Below are 24082 nucleotides of genomic sequence, written 5' to 3'. Positions count from 1 at the left end.
AAGGGCGCATTACCTTGTAGTAAGGACATTCCATCTCTCTCTCCCCCCTCCCTCACCCACACATACACACACTTGCACACCATACTAGAAATCCTCGAATCCAATAAATAAAACGACCAAATATATCTTACACTATACTTGAATCACTGTGTTATGATAGGAAGTAAACATTGCAAGTACTCGCGTCATGCCCATATTTAGAAAGTCTGGCAATACATCAATGTGGAAAACTGAAATTAGTCAATGTAAAAGACACTGAAGTCAAAGATAAGTGAACATTTTTTTTTAACCAGAATGAGGAAATAAATGAAGATTAACACAAATATTTTGCAGCAATCATTGCATAGTATAGGCCTGTATATTTAGTGCACGTTTTAAAACACATTTGCGAAACACTTTGATGATTCAAACGCAATAAATAAGTATTTCTTTCGTATTTTCCTAAACGCCTGAAAATATTATGTTTCTAATAAACTTTTATTGTTTGTGTAGACTACCGTTTCAAAGATTTCACCAGTATTAAGAATGTTTAAATGGAATTATATCCATCATTTAAATGGTTAATTGTCTATTGGTTCACCGAAGTGCAAGTGCCATTGTCATAGTTTTTTTATAAAGACATGCATTTAAATGATTGATTTACTTTTACCAAATATACCAATTGAAATTTCAGCGATTCTGTGATACCCAACCAACTTACCAACCTCTGTTTCCCGATACATTTTTAGATAATATTATTCATGAGAATTAATAAAGTATAAATATTACATCTTACTTTTTTTTAAACAAAAATTGATTTTCAGTGTTGAGGTTGTTGGGAACCTCTATCGACAAAATTAGACATGTTTTTCCTATTGATAAAAGTCAGTAACAAAGATTTTATTGAAATACGCCAGGAAATGACTGCGCAAGGTATATAACATAAAAAATGCCTTGTATTAAAAATACAAATGTTATTCTTAACGGAAATAGATAAATATTATGACAGTGTGTTGTTTCCTGGATAACAAAATAAAATAGAAAAATTGCATATTGTAACCAGTGTGAAAATCAAAAAAGGACGGAGATTGCAACCTCCATTTGTAAAGGATGTTACTGATGATTAAAACTCTTTGGCGTACTTATTGCGAGAATCTTGGGATATGTGAAGTTTCAGTGTGTATTGATATAAAACTTACAGCAGGCTGCTCAAAACATACCTACGCCGACTATACCGTACTATATATACCTACGCTATTGCTGCATTTCTTTATTACATTTAAGTGTACCTATTTACTTGTGTACAAGGTTCAGATAATCTCCGGCTTTGTCAGTGCCGTAATATTGGCGGTAATTTCAACAACCCTTGCGACACCGTACGATTTACGCCGCAACTAGTACTGCTTTTGAGCAGTTTCTATCTGACGGTGGCGACATCTTGCGAAGTATGCACGAACTAAGTCTTGCTATTGATTCTTGGTGCCATCTAGTAACAAAAAAATTAATTTAATTTGGGGCGAATGGAAACATTGATTATTCCACAGCGAATTGGTTTGTACTTTGCAATACGGTTTATTTAATCAAAACTAGATTTGAAATAATAAACCTTGAGGCAAATTGATTGCTTGATAAATTTGGCCAAGAATGGTGATTCTCCTGACGGCGTTTTGCCTAACAGCGAATTGCCTAACGGCGTTTTGCCTATCGGCGGTTTGCCTAACGGCGATTTGCCTAACCGCGATATGCCTAACGGCGTTTTGCCTAACGGCGAATTGCCTAACGGCGTTTTGCCTAACGGCGAATTGCCTAATGGCGTTTTGCCTAAAAGAGGAAAAAGCGTTTTGCCCAACGGCGAATTGCCTAACGGCGTTTTGCCTAACGGCGAATTGCCTAATGGCGTTTTGCGTAACGGCGTTTTGCCTAACGGCGTTTTGCCTAACGGCGATTTGCCTAACGGCGTTTTGCCTAAACGGCGTTTTGCCTAAAATTAGGCAAAACGCCTTTAGGCAAAATGACACATGCCCTTCCTATCTACTGCCGAAGTTGTCTTGATAAATATCATGTGAGTTATTTCAGTTGTGTCACCAGTAAAAGCATTTGTTGTAAAACCGTAATGAATATTTTTAAGTTGAAAATAAATATTAAAGTAAAATCAACTATAACCCTTAATATTTTTTAACGTGTCAAAAAATTACATTTTCCTGATATGTAGACAGAATGTGATTGTTGCGTGCACTGTGGTCGCGTGCGATTGGGCATGAGGTAATTTGAGGTAAAATTTTGGTATTATTTTTAACATTTAAAATAATATATATACAACGATTACACTCTTACAAACGTTTAGTTGTATAGTAATTAGTTTCGCATAGTTATTTTATTTAATTACTATTTGTTCTGAACATATCAGTTATAAGTTTCAGAGCTGCATTAATATCACAACTTATTAAAATATTTTAAAAACACAAAAGCCATCAACTACAAAACTAATATTTTAAGATCAGTAAATGTGGCATAATTATACTGTCAGTTTAATTACAAAATTTAATTATCTTGCGAATGTAAGTTGAACAGATTTGGATTTACATTCTAGCAATGGAAATCAACCAGTAGCTTTTTTTTTTTTTTTTCACTTTTCACATTTAATTAATTCTCTTTTATTAAAGCATTTATGAATTTGATCCTTGACATATATTTATAGACAGTAATTATGATGATTTTAAATTGTTTGCCTATATTGTTGACATAAATGTAAAATTTAAGTAATTAAAATTTTCCGTTTTACTTCGAGTAATAAGTATATTATATGGAGAACAAAATAAAGTGGTGCAAAATAAATAATTTTCTAATTAAATAAAACTTCTAATGTTTCGTGGCTTGAGTTGGCCCTCAGACTTATCTGTGTGTTTTAGATCTATTATGTGTGAGTACGGTTACTTACAGTATTATAGCCATACACCAAATACTATTCTCTCTCAGTATACAAGCGATTATTTACTCATAATATTACTATACACGATTTAACACATAACACTTTTACTGGCTTTTGATATGTTTAAAACAACTTCATAGTATCTCCATAATATCTGTTTATCTACATCGTTGCGTTCGTATATTTGCTGCGTTGTATAGTTTTTTTTTGTCTGCCTGTATTTACTGTTATTGTTAAAATTGTCTCGCCGGTGTTAGACCACTGTTTTTATTTGCTGTCTGATGTTTAAGTTTGAATGAGTCGTCTGTGCTGTCGTCCTTGTGTTGTCCATAATACCTGTTTAGTTACATCGTTGGGTTTATCTCTTTAACATCAGCTGATTTAGACTTGTCCTCTGCGGGTTTATTTTTCAGTTTTATTTCTTGATGTGCGTTTTTTGAAATTTTTCTACGACAAACAGTGCTTATCAATGGCTTATGTCCAAGTAATCTTTTTTTAAATCACAAAACAATTACCTTTGCTTACGCAGCAATATTTCAAGGAGTGGACAAATATTTCCTGTTAATTTATAGGTAAATACTCAAACGTGAACTAGCCTTTAGAGGGAGGGTATTGTAGTGGCGAAGTGGAATCTCCCCCCCTTCGGCTACTTCTCGTGCCACACCCGCACATACACACAAGGAGAGGAAGGGGCCATTCCCACAAGCTCTGCCTTATCGAATTTCAGCGGCCAATCAGAGAGAACGGGCCGCGTCCACTTCCCCACGGCGGGGTGTGCGGAGGGGGGGGGAAAGTCGCCTAACTAGCTCGCCCGGGTGTCTGCGCGGTCCTGAATTCGGTAGAAGGACCAACCCCCAAACCCCCCCTCCTTTTCCCAACCCCTCCGACGAACCTACCCCACCGGAACTAAATGAGATCTGCGCAAGAGACGGAGCTGGGCGTCGATTGTACGACCCGAGTTTCCGTTTACTAGCGCCAGAGGAAACTTCTTGCCCGAAGTGAGCATTTAGGGAATCAAACACCGATCAAATAAAATTATATAAATTTAAGTCTTGATACAGGAAACAACGACGAATTAATTGATTATCTATTAGGCAAGCAACTAAAGAAATAATAATTCAAAATATCGGGTTAAATATTTGGTTTTATAAAAGATAAATAAATTCTTATTTCGTTATCTGAATGCCAGCCGAGAATTAAATAATAAAGTTCAATTTATAGTAGCTTTATTTTGAAGCATTGTGTATTAAGCACTGTTATGATACATATATGTTTTTTTTGGGGGGAGGGGGGGAAATTATTTTTAAGGTAATAGCAAAATATTTTAAATTATTTTAAACAAAAAATATTAAATTAAAAAAGCAATACAAAAAACTTATAAAGGTAAATCCTAAGAAATCTGTTAGGCAAAGCATGGTCATTAAGTAAGTAGATTTCAATTAAATATATTAAAAATCGACGCTCGTTTTATTTTCTCAGTGAAGGATTTAGTATTTAAATTTCAAGAAAATTATAATCAGTGAAAAATTAAGTTTGTTCGTCGTAGCTAAAACTTATGAATCTAAAAAAACACGAGCTATTTTGAATAATTATCAGTAATGTGTAACTTCTAAACTCGGTGAAGAGCAAAATCATTTGTTCTCGTGTTGCCAATACACTTACAATACGTAACCTTTAATACGAGATATTTAAGGTAGCATTCAATGCCGAGTGTGATAAATATATGCATGTAAATTACGTTTTCAACTAAATTTCTGGACGCGAATTAAACAGTAGTTTGCACGTCCGCCACTAGAATTCGCTGCCGGGTTAGCTGCGTCGTCTATCAAAACATTCCATTTGCAGACCGATTTTAAGGTAGATAGATTCATTGAATTTATGCTTTACTAACCGTATTTATAATATCACTGCAGGCATTTCCAAAAATTATTTATGCTTATTATTTGCATGGAAATTTAAATTTAGTTTTTTTTACTACGCCAAGCATTGGCGTAGCTGTGTTCATAAAGTTGGGGGGGACAAATAATGATTTGGATGTCATGTAAACCCATTCCCCTCTTACTAATACGGGGGGTCCGGGGTCCTCCACCGGAAAATTTTGATTTTAAAAGTGCTAAATAGCGCTTTTCAAGCAGTTTTTGTATCTAACCATTGGATATATCGATGTTAAAATTATTATTGTTTCCTTAAGGTAAAATTTGATGAGTGAAGAAATTACAAATAAAGTTGGGCAGAATAATATTATAAAATAAAAATATTACGGTCTAGAAAGTTGGAAGGGACAGTCCCCTCCACCCAAAAAAATCAGGGGGACACGTCCCCCCTGTCCCCCCTGGTTCCTACGCCCCTGACGCCAAGTAAGTATAACTTGAAACGTGCGTACTTTAGGTTCACGCACCCATTTTGTTTTTGTGCGCAGCGTCGGACGGTGACCTGGCGCTGTCGCCGGTGGTGGGGGTGGCCGTGGGGGCGGCGCTCACCTTCCTGTCCATCGCGCTGCTGGTGGCGGCGAAGGTGCGGCGGGCCAGGTCGCGCGCCGCCTCCGCCGCCGACAAGCTGCGAGGCCGCAACGGCACCTCGCTGCCCGCCGCCGGCAAGGCGCCGCCCCCCGCCTCCTCCGCCGCCGGAGCAACCGCCGCCTCAGCCGCCGCCTCCGCCGCCCCCGCGGACGAGAAGGACCCCGACATCATCCCCGCCAAGTTCGGTGAGCGAGCGACCGCCGCATCTTGCACCAGAGGACGTGTTCCGATGGTCGTACGGATCCGCTTGAAATAAAGCTGATCCGTACAACTAACTTACTTTGGTGGTCACCAGTTTCCGAAGTTAGTCGTACAGATCCGCTTGAAATAAAGCGGATCCGTACAACTAACTTTGGTGGTCACCAGTTTCCGAAGTTATTCGTACAGATACGCTTGAAATAAAGCGGATCCGTACAACTAACTTTAGAGGTCACCAGATTCCGAAGTTAGTCGTACAGATCCTCTTGAAATAAAGCGGATCTGTATAACTAACTTTGATGGTCACCAGATTCCGAAGTTAGTCGTACAGATCCTCTTGAAATAAAGCGGATCTGTATAACTAACTTTGATGGTCACCAGTTTCCGAAGTTAGTTGTACAGATCCGCTTGAAATAAAGGATGGGTATACCTATGTAAGTGCTTTGAAAGTTAAAACTGTCTGGTGTTATTTGATAAAAACTTATAGTTAACATTAAGATAAAAAGATAGCTAAATTGTATTAAAGAGATCCAGCAAATATACGTAAATAACTTCCGACACCATGTTTTCTCCAATATATTTTCAGTGTTAGTAAATTAGTAGCAATCCTGAAGGAAACGAAATTACATGAACTGTTTACTTTTTTATAATATACTAGCTGAAGTACTCGGCGTTGCTCGGGCTAAAAACATCATAATATAAGGAACGTCACTACTGATCAAATTTATATGACATACACTTTAAAAACTGGAAATTTTGATTCTAAAGTCCCATTGACTGCACAATCTCGGTGCATCAAAATTACGCATCAGCAAAACCGGGACACCAATTTTCAGCTTCGTTTTATGTGAAGGTAGGTAACCCCTAGGCAAGACGTAACGGACGCACAAAACGCATGACAAATTCAAGGAAACGCCATCTATGACGAAATTTTAAACTAAACTGTTATTAGCACCTTTAGTTCGCTAGCAGACGCGAGATTCACTCGGATGGGTTTAGCCAAGGAGAAGGATAGGACGTATATGACCGTGTGGCGGACATGGAGAAATGACACAAACCCCATGACTTACCTTCTATGATTTGTTATTATAAAACAGAATTTACCCCTTTTAAACTCCCTAAGCGATGGAATTTTGAAATTATATATAGTACAAGTCCTTGTCAGATCTGTAACGGGAGAGGAAAATAATTGATGGTCCGAAAAATGATAATTAATTAAAAATAGTAAAAATAATTCTAGTAAAAGAAAAAAAAATAAACACAGAGAGAGGAAAAAAGCAATAGTTTATGTTTGCGATTTAAAGTGATAAAAAGTATTTAAATACTAATTGAACTCTTATGAGGGTACTGATTGCTTCGTTGTTAATATCACACGGGTGTTTTTTACTTGTATTGGAAAATTAAGAATGATAAGGCATCTAGTGCGTGGCAAGAATGTTAATAGGCAATAGGAAATAAACTTCTAGCGCCTGAGGCATTGTCAACACACATTTCGTACGTGTACTGCATGTTGTATCTAACCCTTCCAACGCATTTGATTCTAAATTGGACTTTTAGTAAGGATCCCTAATGTTATTGATAAGATAATATAGCCTATAGCCTTCCTCGATAAATGTACTATCCAACACTGAAAGAATTTTTCAAATCGGACCAATGGTTCCTGAGATTAGCGCGTTCAAACAAACAAATAAACTCTTCAGCTTTATAATATTAGTATAGATTATTATATATTCAAATATTAAAATGTAAGTAATCACATATTTTAACATGTGTGTTTTAATGGCCTTATTTTCATTTGTACGTATCAAAATCACGTGCTATATAGTATGTACATACAAATTAACACGTAACATATAATTTAGTTTTAAAATCAAAATTTACAAAAAAAAATACTCTTACATATCTGTTTAAGAAAGAATTTCTGTACGTGTAACGCTGTGATAAGTTTATACATCACTTTAAATTTTGTACTTTATTGTGTCTAGTTTGGTCTATGAAAATATTTGAAATTTGAAAATTAGCCCGCAGAAGACAGGAAACACTGCACTGAAATGGCGACCAACAGTAAAAACATACAACCCGAGCGAACAAAAAAAAAGTCTGCAACCCAGAAATGCGATATCTGGCGGCCCAGTACAACAACCAGAATCCACACAAAAAAAAATTACCGAAACGTCCGTGGCAGGAATAAAAACCTTTCAACTGTACCTAGTAGCTTTGCGTGTTCATTATCATAATATCCGTCAAATCAAACTGTTGGTGGTTGAAGTAACAAGTAGTGTTGTATATCATGATTGAAATGAGATTTCTACCTTATATATCATGTCTCATCCTCAGATTGCAGTGTGCAATTTAATGGACATGCATTGTCTCTTTCCAATGCATGATATTTACTATTACCGCTGTAATCGTTTCAATGTGCTCTGTAGCCGGTTATATCCAGAGAAACTTAATATAGCAGTGAAATTTTTAAATTTACTAAAACAATTTTATTTTTTAAAGGAAATTTGGAAATGAGAATTTCAGAAATACATTTTTTGGTTGTACTTCATCAACACCATCATGTAACAATATTTAATTCGTTCTTCTTAGGAAACGTAACAGAATGTCACCAACTTAGTTTCAACAGTTTTTTTTTTTCGTAGTAATTATTTGTTATTTCGTTTTATGTTAAAAAAAATATTTGTCTCTGTTTATCCATAGGACATAATTATTGGAATACATTTTTATTAATAGAGACTGACTGATACGAATATTTCCTCCTGGTAAATAATAGTCTTTCGAAAAATTTTTTCATTTCAGAATTTATACACCTCTCATAATACCATCGAAACGCACTATTTTATGGTCTTAGAATAATCAGCAAGGAGTAAAAAAAAAATTCTTATAATATTCGATTAAATATCAAATAGAGATCTTAATTTTAACAAGCTTGGTACTGTCGGCCTGGTTACAGTGGGTGCTATTTGCTGTGTACTAAGTATAGTCTAAGCGCGAGAGATACACCGAAGTGACAGCGTTGTGCGTGAAACCCAACTCACACATCCACAGAACTACCGTAGAGTTGAATCAGCTGGTGCCAACTTGGCAGAGCAGAGAGGTCTGTCCCACCTTCCACGGACTAGCTCCATGGTGGGTCGTAATCCCGCTGACCACACCGCGGCAACGGGGACCGCATTCATACAAAATGTATTTCATGAGAATCATCCGGAAACTCGTCGGCGAAACAAAAAAAAAGATAAAAGCGTGTAGCGACGCACCATCGCTCACGACGTGGAAGTGCTGTAAAATGACCCCTTACCCCTTCTAAGGAAACCAGCCCCTGCGACAGGGAAAATTCGCCTCGTGGATTGGTTTACTGTACCCCTCGCTCTAGCAACAAAAGGGTCGAAAGGGGGAGTGAGAGTGCCTATGTTTGTGTGTGTGTTTTCGGGGTTTAGCACGTGCCGGGCGAACGTCGAAAATTTTCGGCGCTATACGGGCCGCGAGGGAATCGTCGGCGCCGCTTTACGACCGGTGTCGAAAACTTGGGGGTAAACAGGATTACGCCTCCCTTACCCCCCAACCCCCAAAACCCCCACCAGAAAATACAACTCCCTCCCTGGAACGGCCCGCAGAGATAATGTACGCACGGGATCGCGATGCGTAGGTGGGTTATGAATGTTTCCGCGCTTCGTACACGTATAGCCAGCCGGGCGGGTTCTGGTCGTAGTGTGTGTAGTTCTCTAGCGCTAGGCGTGCTAGGGAGAGAGAAAGAGAGAGTTGTAACCTTGGGGCAACAGCGCGAAGAGGTCGAGATAGTCCACCGGGATTTCAGCCAAGGGAGGAGGGTGGAGGGAATAGTTTCAAAATGGCTTCGCAGGTGGGAAAGGGTTGAGGGGTGGCGGGCTGGAAGGTAAGAAAGGATGGCTTGTTAGAAGGAATGAATTACCTCGCGAAGGCACGATATCCCGGCTCTAAGCCCGCCGCGGGGGTGCACCTCCACGGTATAATTATTGCAAGGGGCTGTTCGTTATTTCAACCGTTTGGGTACGGCTTGAACAGTTGGTTAGAATGAAGGGGGTGTGTGTGTACCGCGCCAGAGAACTCGGACGCCTTGCATGGGAAGACAAACGACTGTCGCTTGGGAAAAGAGTGTTCTGCAAAAAAAAAAAAAAAAAAAAATACTGCAGTGTGGAATTAAATGTTAACGTGCCTGCCGTCGGCCATTTTCTTTATTTTTTTTTTCTTTCATCGGGACCACTTGTTACAATTTCACGAAAAATATATTGTTTCCTCCCCTCTTCCATAGCATTTGTAGTTAATGGTGTACAATTTAATAAACAGGAAGTCACCAAGTTATTCTTAACGCACACTTTTCTAGCTAATAAACGAGGCGCCTTATCTTCCACCAGCCAAAAAATACAGGCGTACAAAATGTTATATAACTGTTTATGACGCATAAAGCATATATATTTTACTAACTTTTATGTGGCGTAGTAATGTATCTGTTACAATTAAGTATGAGATGGGCTTATATGAACATGGTAACCAGGTAGAACCAAGCACGTTTGGTTTTTTTAATAAGAGTGGTAGCACACATTTTTTCACCGAAAAAATATTTATTTAGTAAGAATTTGTTTTGTTAAATTACCTATAAAATTATAGTACGACTATAAGGATGTATTTTTAAGTAAAAGTAGTGAATAGTTCAAGTATCACGTTTATTCGTATTGATAAAATAAACATATTTTTAGTAAAATTTCTAAATATTAGTTTTATTATTTTAGGTTTGTACTTTAATAATAGTTTTAAATGGCACTGATTTAAATTTAAAGAAATATTTACAATAGGTAAATTTGTAAACAATTGTGTTACATTAGTTTTAAAACTAATTACTATTTCCTATCTTTACTGGAAAACTTTTAAATAACGACATATAATCATATCAACCTCGACAATAGCTTTGTTGATTCTTGAAAACATGAATGAATTATATTTTTTAAACGTACCTTTACAGTTACACCAGTGAAGATAGTATGATGTAGTGATTTCCATTAATGGAATTTTTCTTGTAAAGGTAGAAAAGATAACACATTTGAATTAATTTTAAAATTGCAGCTTTATTTAACCTTTAATTATGATGGTTAAAATACTTCTATATGGAGATTTTTTGCACGCTCATCGTAACTTACATCAGAAACAAAATAAAATGTATTTTATGCCACGTAGATTGCGATATTGTTTCTTTTATATGTTGTAACAGGACAAAGAAGGGAGAATTTACAGGATTTAAAGCGTTATTATAATTTCGAAATTAATGAGCAAACTTGACTCATTGCTAAGAGTTTCCACATAATTGTAAAAAAAAACCTCGCTTTACTGGCAAGGGGAAAGGAGAGAGGTTGCAATTAAAAGACTGTGGTGAGGGAACATAATAATTCTGAAATGAATTTACAAATAACGCAAACCTAACTTCAGGACCAGAAACAGAATACTCAGAAAGAAACACTTTCTGAACCAAAGTTTACAACAATTTCTTGAAGTGCCTTCAACTCAGCCTATTTATGTTCCTTTATAAATTGTCTGAGCTGTGGTTACAGAATTTCATTTCCTTAACATATAATTTTTTTAAATGTTAAAATCTCGTTAAGAGTGTCACTTTAGGTCAATACATACAAATGAAAACATAAATATTATAAAAGTAATACGATATTTCATTATTTTCATATCATAAATAACTGTTTTAGTTGAGAAGATTTATTTCTTATTTGTAATCAGTGATAGTGGTTAAAAATGTATAGTTAATATATAAATATTTAACTGAAACTCAATCTTGCTGTTCTCAAGTTAAATTTGGTTATACAATAAAAATTACTAATGAATTCTTAGTTTTCTACAATAAATCTCTATAATATACAATTTAACATCATATAAAATTACTTAATATTTTTTTTCACATTTATCAAAAAATATTACTATTGAGATTTAATTTAATGACAACATAAAATGCAGTTAAAATATAAATTATTCTTAGCTTCAAACAAACACTTATTAAAATATGGTAAATATTTTAAATTTTATATAAATGTAGGTCCTGATACTGGGTTCCGGCTATGGTGGTGGCGGAAATGTCCACCATATTGGATTGTGACGTCACGGTGGCCATTTTAAATGACATTGACTTTAACCATGAATCAAACCCGGTGGCCTTTTTTGGATTCCGACATTTTGGAATCCGCCAATTTAATTTCTGCCAACTTGGATTCCGACATTTTGTTTTCTAGAACATTCCACCATCTTGAAATCGAATGCCCAACTCCCTAACTTTGCAATTTTTGTCACGGTCGCCATCTAAATATCAATATTTTTTATGCTATAAAATGGTGAAAATATTAAAATTAATTAAAAAAATAATCAATGAATCTATACTAATATTATAAAGCTGAAGTGTTTGTTTGTTTGTTTGAACGCGCTAATCTCAGGAACCACTGGTCCGATTTGAAAAATTCTTTCAGTGTTGGATAGTACATTTATCGAGGAAGGCTATAGGCTATATTATATTATCAATAACATTAGGGATCCTTACTAAAAGTCCAATTTAGAATCAAATGCGTTGGAGGGGGTTAGATACAACATGCAGTACACGTACGAAGTGTGTGTTGACAATGCCGCAGGCGCTAGAAGTTTATTTCCTATTGCATATTAACATTGTTGCCACGCACTAGATGCCTTATCATTCTTAATTTTCCCATACAAGTAAAAACACCCGTGTGATATTAACAACGAAGCAATCAGTACCCTCATAAGAGTTCAATTAGTATTTAAATACTTTTTATCACTTTAAATCGCAAACCTAAACTATTGTTTTTTTCCTATCTCTGTATTTAATTTGTTTTTTTTTATTGCTCTTTTTTTCAAGTAGGTATAAATATTTTACAGACTTGAAACTTCACAGTAATGTTCCTTATGTTACGCAGGATGACATTTTACGAAAATTAGATCCCATGGGTAGTTAAAACGAGGCAACAGTGGGTACTTTGTCTGCATGAGAACAGGATTTTGCATTGTTCATGCCTTCTGCGTCTCCATGGCAACGGGCATCGCGCGGCAGTGGCGTACCCACAAGGAGGGGCATATATAATGAGCGGCGCAAGAGTGATCTGCCTGTAGACTGCCGTAGCGAAGTACGGGTACATCAGTTGTACGTTGCGTGCACGAGTCGGGAAACCATCGGTGCTATTCATTTTCTCTCCGGTACATTATACAGCATTGTAATAAATTTTCACTGATTTTTTTATTTACTATTATTATAAATGGGAGATATGGCTTAATTTTTTTCCATTAGTATAGCCGTGCGAAGCCGGGTCGAGCAGCTAGTTTTAATACAAAACATGATTCCTCTATTTTTAAATTATGTCACAAATTATTTGATAATGATCGCCATGATAAAAACTCATATATTAATATGTTATAAAATCGGCCAAAATTTAACTTTATGTAAAACAAATTTTTAAAATTTTAAATAAAAATTATTTTAAATAGCTCGGAGTACACGGTTGGATTCCAGTCTCATCAAAATAAAATGGCGATGGATCCATCCTTCTTGGCGACCACAGACAGACTTACCTCACACCACTAATACCAATGTATACATTAGAGCAGTTAGCCCGTCATCTTGTTTTCGTCTGCTGGAGGCATCCATCTTTATTTTTAGTACTTGCTACCTGGAGCGCTACTGTCACGTCGTCTACCAGAGTGCACCGCCAACATATTGGTTTAAATTTTAGCCACTAGAGTGCATTAGTATTTATTGCCATGTTGTCGTTCGTCTTGGTTGCCATCTTGGAAATTCATAATTATATAGCTGTTATTCGGAAAAAATTCCAATATACATTAAAATGTACACATTTTAATTTACTGATTGATTCGATCCATTCATGACCTAGGTTCGATATTTGATCGATTAAAAAAATAATTTGATATAAAAAAATATTAATTTCAATAAATATGTGGAAAGTCTTAAAATAGGCTTAAATTTCTCTACTACCAGCCTCCAGTAAGCCGATGATAACATATTGGCCACCATCTTGAAAAATCGTAATTATTTAGCTATAAATTCGGGAAAAATTCCAAAATTCATCTACTACCAGCCTACAGTAAGCCGATGATAACATATTGGCCACCATCTTGAAAAATCGTAACAATTTAGCTATAAATTAGGGAAAAATTCCAAAATTCATCAAAAAATATCACATTAGTTTCCTGATTAAATCGATGGATTCCTGTCCTGGGTAATTTAATTAAATATCACAGAAATTTACCATAAAAGTGACAGGTTCAAGAAATAAAATACCACAAGTCATTTAAAAAAAAATTTACATAAATTAAACACTACTACGTGTACAAAAAAAAAAGAAAATTACTACATTTTTAAAGCGTTTCTTCATTTCTACAACGGCTACACAAAAATTAAAGGTATTTGGGAAGCCCCACCACTTGACGTAGGAAAGACTATTTCTTTGTTTGAGAATCTTCTGCACCAAGTACGTATCGGGATACATCGTAGGCTGAATCTCTTCGGCATATAAACCACCTCGAATAGGTTTGTTTACAAATCTTAAAGGTAGTAAGGCCTAGGCTCCGATTCGCGAATGTCAGTCACATGGAAAAATTCAGGACTCCAATTGACAGTGAAACCTTTCTTGAAGATGCCTTTCTGCATGGAGATTCACACAATGTTAACTTTACACTTTCGTACAGGAGACAAGCAGCAGTTTTTGGCTAATCGTGAGCCAATTTTGGCATAAACAAGCATTTTTTTTTTCGCTAATCGTGAGCCAATTATTATGTGGTTCCAAGGAGACAATTAGCAATTTTTGGCCTATCGTGAGCTAATGTTGGTGTATATTTTAGGAGAAAAGGACCAGTTTACAGCTAATCGTAATTTCATGGTTTATGGTTCATTCCCAGGATAAAGGAGTAATCTTTGGCTAATTTTGAGACAATATAAGTCATTCCGAGCCCCAAATATGATTTTTTTTTTTTTAATAATTGTCAGCGAATGTTGTGTCTTGCTCAAAAGACAAGAAGCACTTTTTTGGGAAATCATGGGCATCACTCCCAGGAGACAATCAGCAGCTTTTTTTTTTTTTTTTTTTTTACGAATCAAATTTGGCGTGATTGCTAGGAGACAAAAATCAGTTGTTTTTTTTTAATTCTAATCGTTATTCGGTTATGTTGTGACGCCCGAGTCTGTACGGCGTCGACTCTTGTGTTTCCGCAGCGGAGCCCGGTCCGGCGAGACCCCTGGTGGTAGGCAACGGCAACGTGATCCTGAGGGAGGTGTCGCCCCCGGGGTACCCCGACCCGCCGCCGGCGCCGCGCCCGCTGGCCTGGGTCGCCGCCTCCGCGCCGCCCCCCGTCGGCGATCCCGCGGTGAGTCCCGCTGTGTCTTTCTCTGGTTCCCGAGCCCAGGTCGAGCTCGCATCGCCGCACGCCTGCACAGTTCTTTCGTGTACCATGCGCGTCTCTGCCTGAGGGGCGGGAGCAGATAGCAGTTCCCGGTAACGTCGCTTGTTTCTGTTTTAGAAAACTGTTGTTTTTTTTTTGTTTTTTTTTTTTCGTTTTGACGTGTTTTTGTCTCGTTTCGACTGTTGTGCTAAATTTAGTTTTGGGTTCAATATTTTTGTGCTGTCATCATTTGTGTTTTTTTTTTTCGTTCTCTTCTGTTTTTTTTTGTGGAAAACTATTGTGTTTGTTTCGTCTTTTCGGTTTTGCTGTTTTTTGTCTCGTTTCAACTGTTGTGCTGAATTTATTGGGTTCAATATTTTTTTGCTGTCATCATTTGTGGGTTTTTTTTCATTCTGTTAGTCCATTTTCATTGTTTTTCTTTTTTTGTGACCATATTCGTGTTATGGAATATTATGTGGTGTTTATATCCTGTTGACAACAGCAATTTTTTGCTTAATTTGTGTTTTTGTCTTTGGTGTTTTTGTAGTTTTCATCTACAGACAATGGCGTAAGTCCAAAAGCTTACATCAAGTCCTGCTCCGCGAGTTTACAAGTCCTCTGGCTCGGGCCTGCTCCGCGAGATTACAAGTCCTCTGGCTCGGGCCTGCTCCGCGAGTTTACAAGTCCTCTGGCTCGGGCCTGCTCCGCGAGTTTACATTTCCTCTGACTCGGGCCTGCTCCGCGAGTTTACAAGTCCTCTGGCTCAGGCTTGCTCCACGAGTTTACAAGTCCTCTGGCTTGGGCATGCTCCGCGAGTTTACAAGTCCTCTGGCTCGCGCCTGATCCAAGAGTTTACAAGTCCTCTGGCTCGGGCCTGCTCCGCGAGTTTACAAGTCCTCTGGCTCGGGCCTGCTCCGCGAGTTTACAAGTCCTCAGGCTCCAGGCCTGCTCAGCGAGTTTACAAGTCCTCCTTGCTCGGGCCTGCTCCACTAGTTTACAAGTCCTTAGGCTCGGGCCTGCTCCACTAGTTTACAAGTCCTCAGGCTCGGGCCTGCTCCACTAGTTTACAAGTCCTCTGGCTCGGGCCTGTTACGCGAGTTTACAAGTCCTCCTTACTCGGGCCTGCTCCACTAGTTTACAAGTCCTCTGGCTCGGGCCTGTTACGCGAGTTTACAAGTCCTCCTTGCTCGGGCCTGCTCCACTAGTTTACAAGTCCTCAGGCTCGGGCCTGCTCCACTAGTTTACAAGTCCTCTGGCTCGGGCCTGTTACGCGAGTTTACAAGTCCTCCTTGCGCGGGCCTGCTCCACTAGTTTACAAGTCCTCCTTGCTCGGGCCTGCTCCACTAGTTTACAAGTCCTCCTTGCGCGGGCCTGCTCCACTAGTTTACAAGTCCTCCTTGCTCGGGCCTGCTCCACTAGTTTACAAGTCCTCAGGCTCGGGCCTGTTACGCGAGTTTACAAGTCCTCCTGGCTCGGGCCTGCTCCACTAGTTTACAAGTCCTCTGGCACGGGCCTGCTCCGCGAGCTTACAAGTCCTCTGGCTCGGGCCTGCTCCGCGTGTTTACAAGTCCTCTGGCTCGGGCCTGTTACGCGAGTTTACAAGTCCTCTGGCTCGGGCCTGTTACGCGAGTTTACAAATCCTCTGGCTCAGGCCTGCTCCACTAGTTTACAAGTCCTCTGGCTCGGGCCTGTTACGGGAGTTTACAAATCCTCTAGCTCGGGCCTGCTCCACTAGTTTACAAGTCCTCAGGCTCGGGCCTGCTCCACTAGTATACAAGTCCTCTAGCTCGGGCCTGTTACGCGAGCTTACAAGTCCTCTGGCTCGGGCCTGCTCCACTAGTTTACAAGTCCTCTGGCTCGGGCCTGCTCCGCGAGCTTACATTTCCTCTGGCTTGGGCCTGCTCCACTAGATACAAGTCCTCTGGCTCGGGCCTGCTCCACTAGTTTACAAGTCCACAGGCTCGGGCCTGCTCCACGAGTTTACAAGTCCTCTGGCTTGGGCCTGTTACGCGAGTTTACAAGTCCTCTGGCTCGAGCCTGCACCGTGAGTTTACAAGTCCTCTGGCTCGGGCCTGTTACGCAAGTTTATAAGTCCTCTGGCTCGGGCCTGTTACGCGAGCTTACAAGTCCTCTGGCTCGGGCCTGCTCTGCAAGCTTACAAGTCCTCTGGCTCGGGCCTGCTCTACTAGATTACAAGTGCTCTGTCTCGGGTCTGCTCCACTAGTTTACAAGTCCTCTGGCTCGGGCCTGCTCCACTAGTTTACAAGTCCTCAGGCTCGGGCCTGCTCCGCGAGGTTACAAGTCCTCTGGCTCGGGCCTGCTCCACTAGTTTACAAGTCCTCAGGCTCGGGCCTTCTCCACTAGTTTACAAGTCCTCAGGCTCGGGCCTGCTCCGCGAGTTTACAAGTCCTCTGGATCGGGCCTGCTCCACTAGTTTACACGTCCTCAGGCTCGGGCCTGCTCCACTAGTTTACAAGTCCTCTGGCTTGGGCCTGTTACGCGAGTTTACAAGTCCTCTGGCTCGGGCCTGCACCGTGAGTTTACAAGTCCTCTGGCTCGGGCCTGTTACGCGAGTTTACAAGTCCTCAGGCTCGGGCCTGCTCCGCGAGTTTACAAGTCCTCTGGCTCGGGCCTGCTCCACTAGTTTACAAGTCCTCAGGCTCGGGCCTGCTCCACTAGTTTACAAGTCCTCTGGCTTGGGCCTGTTACGCGAGTTTACAAGTCCTCTGGCACGGGCCTGCACCGTGAGTTTACAAGTCCTCTGGCTCGGGCCTGTTACGCGAGTTTACAAGTCCTCTGGCTCGGGCCTGCTCCACAAGTTTACAAGTCCTCTGGCTCGGGCCTGCTCCGCGTGTTTACAAGTCCTCTGGCTCGGGCCTGCTCCGCGAGATTACAAGTCCTCTGGCTCGGGCCTGCTCCACTAGATTACAAGTGCTCTGGCTCGGGTCTGCTCCACTAGTTTACAAGTCCTCTGGCTCGGGCCTGCTCCACTAGTTTACAAGTCCTCAGGCTCGGGCCTGCCCCACTAGTTTACAAGTCCTCTGGCTCGGGCCTGCTCCACTAGTTTACAAGTCCTCAGGCTCGGGCCTGCTCCGCGAGTTTACAAGTCCTCTGGCTCGGGCCTGTTACACGAGTTTACAAGTCCTCTGGCTCGTGTCTGTTACGCGAGCTTACAAGTCCTCTGGCTCGGGCCTGTTCCGCGAGTTTACAAGTCCTCTGGCTCGGGCCTGCTCCACTAGATTACAAGTCCTCTGGCTCGGGCCTGCTCCACTAGTTTACAAGTCCTCAGGCTCCGGCCAACTCCACTAGTTTACAAGTCCTCTGGCTCGGGCCTGCTCCACTAGTTTACAAGTCCTCAGGTTCATGTCTGCTCCACTAGTTTACAAGTCCTCTGGCTCGGGCCTGTTATGCGAGTTTGAAGTCCTCTGGCTTGGGCCTGCTCCACTAGTTTACAAGTCCTCTGGCTCGGGCCTGCTCCACTAGTTTACAAGTCCTCTGGCTCTGGCCTGCACCGCGAGCTTACAAGTCCTTTGGCTGGGGCCTGCTCCGCGAGCTTACAAGTCCTCTGGTTCGGGCCTGTTCCGCGAGTTTACAAGTCCTCTGGCTCGGGCCTGCTCCACAAGTTTACAAGTCCTCTGGCGCGGGCCTGTTACGCGAGTTTACAAGTCCTCTGGCTCGGGCCTGCTCACTAGTTTACAAGCCCTCAGGCTCGGGCCTGCTCCACTAGTTTACAAGTCCTCTGGCTCGGGCTTGCTCCACAAGTTTACAAGTCCTCTGGCTCGGGCCTGCTCCGTGAGTTTAAAAGTCCTCTGGCTCGGGCCTGTTATGCGAGTTTACAAGTCCTCTGGCTCGGGCCAACTCCACTAGTTTACAAGTCCTCTGGCTAAGGCCTGCTCTGCGAGCTTACAAGTCCTCTGGTTCATGTCTGCTCCACTAGTTTACAAGTCCTCTGGCTCGGGCCTGTTATGCGAGTTTGAAGTCCTCTGGCTTGGGCCTGCTACACTAGTTTACAAGTCCTCTGGCTCGGGCCTGCTCCACTAGTTTACAAGTCCTCTGGCTCGGGCCTGCACCGCGAGCTTACAAGTCCTTTGGCTGGGGCCTGCTCCGCAAGCTTACAAGTCCTCTGGTTCGGGCCTGTTCCGCGAGTTTACAAGTCCTCTGGCTCGGGCCTGTTCCGCGAGTTTACAAGTCCTCTGGCTCGGGCCTGCTCCACAAGTTTACAAGTCCTCTGGCGCGGGCCTGTTACGCGAGTTTACAAGTCCTCTGGCTCGGGCCTGCTCACTAGTTTACAAGTCCTCAGGCTCGGGCCTGCTCCACTAGTTTACAAGTCCTCTGGCTCGGGCTTGCTCCACAAGTTTACAATTCCTCTGGCTCGGGCCTGCTCCACAAGTTTACAAGTCCTCTGGCGCGGGCCTGTTACGCGAGTTTACAAGTCCTCTGGCTCGGGCCTGTTCCGCGAGTTTACAAGTCCTCTGGCTCGGGCCTGCTCCACAAGTTTACAAGTCCTCTGGCGCGGGCCTGTTACGCGAGTTTACAAGTCCTCTGGCACGGGCCTGCTCCAATAGTTTACAAGTCCTCAGGCTCGGGCCTGCTCCACTAGTTTACAAGTCCTCTGGCTCGGGCCCGTTACGCGAGTTTACAAGTCCTCTGGCTCGGGCCTGCTTCTCTAGTTTACAAGTCCTCTGGCTCGGGCCTTTTCCGCGAGTTTACAAGTCCTCTGGCTCGGGCCTGCACCGTGAGTTTACAAGTCCTCTGGCTCGGGCCTGTTACGCGAGTTTACAAGTCCTCAGGCTCGGGCCTGCTCCGCGAGTTTACAAGTCCTTTGGCTCGGGCCTGCTCCACTAGTTTACAAGTCCTCAGGCTCGGGCCTGCTCCACTAGTTTACAAGTCCTCTGGCTTGGGCCTGTTACGCGAGTTTACAAGTCCTCTGGCACGGGCCTGCACCGTGAGTTTACAAGTCCTCTGGCTCGGGCCTGTTACGCGAGTTTACAAGTCCTCTGGCTCGGGCCTGCTCCGCAAGTTTACAAGTCCTCTGGCTCGGGCCTGCTCCGCGTGTTTACAAGTCCTCTGGCTCGGGCCTGCTCCGCGAGATTACAAGTCCTCTGGCTCGGGCCTGCTCCACTAGATTACAAGTGCTCTGGCTCGGGTCTGCTCCACTAGTTTACAAGTCCTCTGGCTCGGGCCTGCTCTACTAGTTTACAAGTCCTCAGGCTCGGGCCTGCTCCACTAGTTTACAAGTCCTCTGGCTCGGGCCTGCTCCACTAGTTTACAAGTCCTCAGGCTCGGGCCTGCTCCGCGAGTTTACAAGTCCTCTGGCTCGGGCCTGTTACACGAGTTTACAAGTCCTCTGGCTCGTGTCTGTTACGCGAGCTTACAAGTCCTCTGGCTCGGGCCTGTTCCGCGAGTTTACAAGTCCTCTGGCTCGGGCCTGCTCCACTAGATTACAAGTCCTCTGGCTCGGGCCTGCTCCACTAGTTTACAAGTCCTCAGGCTCCGGCCAACTCCACTAGTTTACAAGTCCTCTGGCTCGGGCCTGCTCCACTAGTTTACAAGTCCTCAGGTTCATGTCTGCTCCACTAGTTTACAAGTCCTCTGGCTCGGGCCTGTTATGCGAGTTTGAAGTCCTCTGGCTTGGGCCTGCTCCACTAGTTTACAAGTCCTCTGGCTCGGGCCTGCTCCACTAGTTTACAAGTCCTCTGGCTCTGGCCTGCACCGCGAGCTTACAAGTCCTTTGGCTGGGGCCTGCTCCGCGAGCTTACAAGTCCTCTGGTTCGGGCCTGTTCCGCGAGTTTACAAGTCCTCTGGCTCGGGCCTGCTCCACAAGTTTACAAGTCCTCTGGCGCGGGCCTGTTACGCGAGTTTACAAGTCCTCTGGCTCGGGCCTGCTCACTAGTTTACAAGCCCTCAGGCTCGGGCCTGCTCCACTAGTTTACAAGTCCTCTGGCTCGGGCTTGCTCCACAAGTTTACAAGTCCTCTGGCTCGGGCCTGCTCCGTGAGTTTAAAAGTCCTCTGGCTCGGGCCTGTTATGCGAGTTTACAAGTCCTCTGGCTCGGGCCAACTCCACTAGTTTACAAGTCCTCTGGCTAAGGCCTGCTCTGCGAGCTTACAAGTCCTCTGGTTCATGTCTGCTCCACTAGTTTACAAGTCCTCTGGCTCGGGCCTGTTCCGCGAGTTTACAAGTCCTCTGGCTCGGGCCTGCTCCACAAGTTTACAAGTCCTCTGGCGCGGGCCTGTTACGCGAGTTTACAAGTCCTCTGGCTCGGGCCTGCTCACTAGTTTACAAGTCCTCAGGCTCGGGCCTGCTCCACTAGTTTACAAGTCCTCTGGCTCGGGCTTGCTCCACAAGTTTACAATTCCTCTGGCTTGGGCCTGCTCCACAAGTTTCAAGTCCTCTGGCGCGGGCCTGTTACGCGAGTTTACAAGTCCTCTGGCTCGGGCCTGTTCCGCGAGTTTACAAGTCCTCTGGCTCGGGCCTGCTCCACAAGTTTACAAGTCCTCTGGCGCGGGCCTGTTACGCGAGTTTACAAGTCCTCTGGCACGGGCCTGCTCCAATAGTTTACAAGTCCTCAGGCTCGGGCCTGCTCCACTAGTTTACAAGTCCTCTGGCTCGGGCCCGTTACGCGAGTTTACAAGTCCTCTGGCTCGGGCCTGCTTCTCTAGTTTACAAGTCCTCTGGCTCGGGCCTTTTCCGCGAGTTTACAAGTCCTCAGGATCGGTCCTTTTCCGCAAGTTTACAAGTCCTCTGGCTTGCAGCATTTCAAACGTTTCAGTGTCAATTTTATAAATAATATGTTATCTTTCTGAATAAACTGAATTCTTAAATAAAGTGTGTGCGTCGAGTCCACGCGTGACTGAAGTGAAATTGTTTTGGTTATTTAGTATAGTTACGATAAATTATTAGTAGTTTTTTATTGAACACGATACAACAATTGAAAATAACAGGGATGCGGATATTATTTCAAATGGAAAAAAAAATAAAAAAAATAATAAGGAGTAGACGAACACAAGCAGCGTTACGAGAATTCCGTAGCATTAATGCTGCGTCATTTCCGCTACGCATTTCCTTCATCAAGAGAGTAATGAAAAGTTTTTCTTAAACTGTGGACTTCACGAATGTATATGGCATTATGAACGTTGGTTGATATTTTTTTTTCATTCCTTTATATAATTATGAATTCTACTTTACTACGTTATTTTTTCAGATATAAAAATTTATTTCGAAAATGCAACTACAATTTGTTAAATGCATAACTCCAGTATGAGAATGAGGAATATTTAATATAGTAAAATAAAGTATTTTGTTTTTATAAGTGTAAAAGGTGAGATACATTTATAATTGCTTTTTTTTCTAAACACTCTCATTTTATACAAAAAAAAATATGTAGGTAATTATTTTTCCATTGTTTGTTTCACATTCAATCGCAATCGTAAGTCCTTGGAACTGGTACATTTTTGTTAAAGCATCCATTCTTTCATATTTTTTTACATGGGGTGGAAAAAAAATTTTAAGGGTGCAAACATAAATATTTATTTTTCGAGGGTGTTCTTCAGGGAATTGCGAGCATTAAGGGTGTTCACGGCGCCATCCCATTCACGTCTGCAGGCCCTTGACTTCTCACGTTCCAGTTAAATCCATTTCCGCAGGTCGTTAGGGCCAAGTAGACCTAACGCCCGTCCTTTGGGCCTAGAGGGCTCCTTACAAATGGCGAAAGGGTGGCACGGGGGAAAAAAAAAAATTGTGCTCGAAAAAGACGAAATGACCTGGGGGAGGGAGATGGAGTATGGAGTGAGATCTCGACCCTGAATTATTCGTTAGCTTCGCAGCAGCGTGAATACATATATATATTTTTTTTCTAAACCCCCCACCTAATATTTCCCGGGCCTGGCGTCTTTGTCGTGAAGCGCAGCCATTATTTCAACCCCTGAGAGATTCAAACCCTCCCCCTCCCCTTCACTTCTCCCTCCCGACGGAGTTTCAGCGTAACCTTGTTAAAGGACTTTATGTACTCGCCACGAAAAGTCCGGGTCAGACCTGGTCTTCCTACCCCTTACCAGCCCTGCCTTGCCACGCGCTTACCCGCAGCGTGTGCGTGTGTGTGTGTGTATGTGTTGGCGCGAGTGTGCAGAGATTACCCTTAATGATACCAACTACAAGAAACACAATTAAAACCCTGCGGGCCGTGGCGAGATTGGCTTCCGGCTCGATTTATGGTGGAGCGAAGCAAAAAAAAGTAAAAATAAATAAATGTACCCTTTCCTTTATTTTTTTTTATCTCAGCTTGACTAGCAGGATCCTCCAAAAGTTGTTTCATGATCATCGAGATGCGAAGCACATTAAAAATAAATTAATTTTTAACCACTTTATAATTTTTAAAGAATATTATGCGCACAATTTTAACAAACATTTTGGTCGTATTTTGTAAATTCCTAAGATATACCTGATATAATTTTTTTTTATCTTAGCTAAACTATTTTTTGAGTTGTTTTTTTGTGGAAATAATTATAATGTTGGTGCATTATTGTTTTTAAATAATTATTAAAATTAACTTCATATTTATTTCATAGTCATAAAGTATGATGTCCACTGAAATGTAGGTACACATTAGGTCACACATCAAGGTTTGATACCTACATGTATCATTATAGTTGCCGAGTATACTGAAAGTGTTAAATCAAGAGCTTCGATTTAGTAGTGACATAATAATAATAATTTTATTTCACCTTTTTATAACAATTTGATTACAATTCTTTAAATTAAGGGCGTATGTCCCGTTCCAGGTCATGATTTTAGATTTATATTAATCACTGATCAACTTTTAGACATTTTCAATCGTTTAACTTTTATGAAATGAAAAATATATATAGTTGCATACTTTTTGCATAATTAGCTGCAAAATTTACATTTTTTACCATTTTGGGTTGTACAAATAAGGAGAATTTAATTTATTGCAGAACTGAAACTTTTTAGGATTAACTGCTATGCCACTGGCTACTTCAAGAAATGGTTTGCATTTCTTTCAGAAA

At 41.7% G+C, this 24082-nt stretch overlaps 1 protein-coding gene across 1 annotated transcript in view; it reads left to right on the top strand.

The window, feature by feature from the left end:
• The window catches only part of LOC134536306 (nephrin-like), a 414417-nt gene that overhangs the window by 337947 nt on the left and 52388 nt on the right, over nucleotides 1-24082 (top strand). The window contains exons 11-12 of the mRNA XM_063376058.1: nucleotides 5328-5612; nucleotides 14891-15042. Coding sequence (XP_063232128.1) covers nucleotides 5328-5612; nucleotides 14891-15042 — 437 coding nt within the window. The remainder of the gene's footprint in view (nucleotides 1-5327; nucleotides 5613-14890; nucleotides 15043-24082) is intronic.

This window comes from Bacillus rossius, chromosome 10, assembly GCF_032445375.1.
Source record: "Bacillus rossius redtenbacheri isolate Brsri chromosome 10, Brsri_v3, whole genome shotgun sequence".
In the NCBI taxonomy this organism is placed as follows: domain Eukaryota; kingdom Metazoa; phylum Arthropoda; class Insecta; order Phasmatodea; family Bacillidae; genus Bacillus; species Bacillus rossius.
This window is presented reverse-complemented; position numbering and strand designations above follow the sequence as displayed.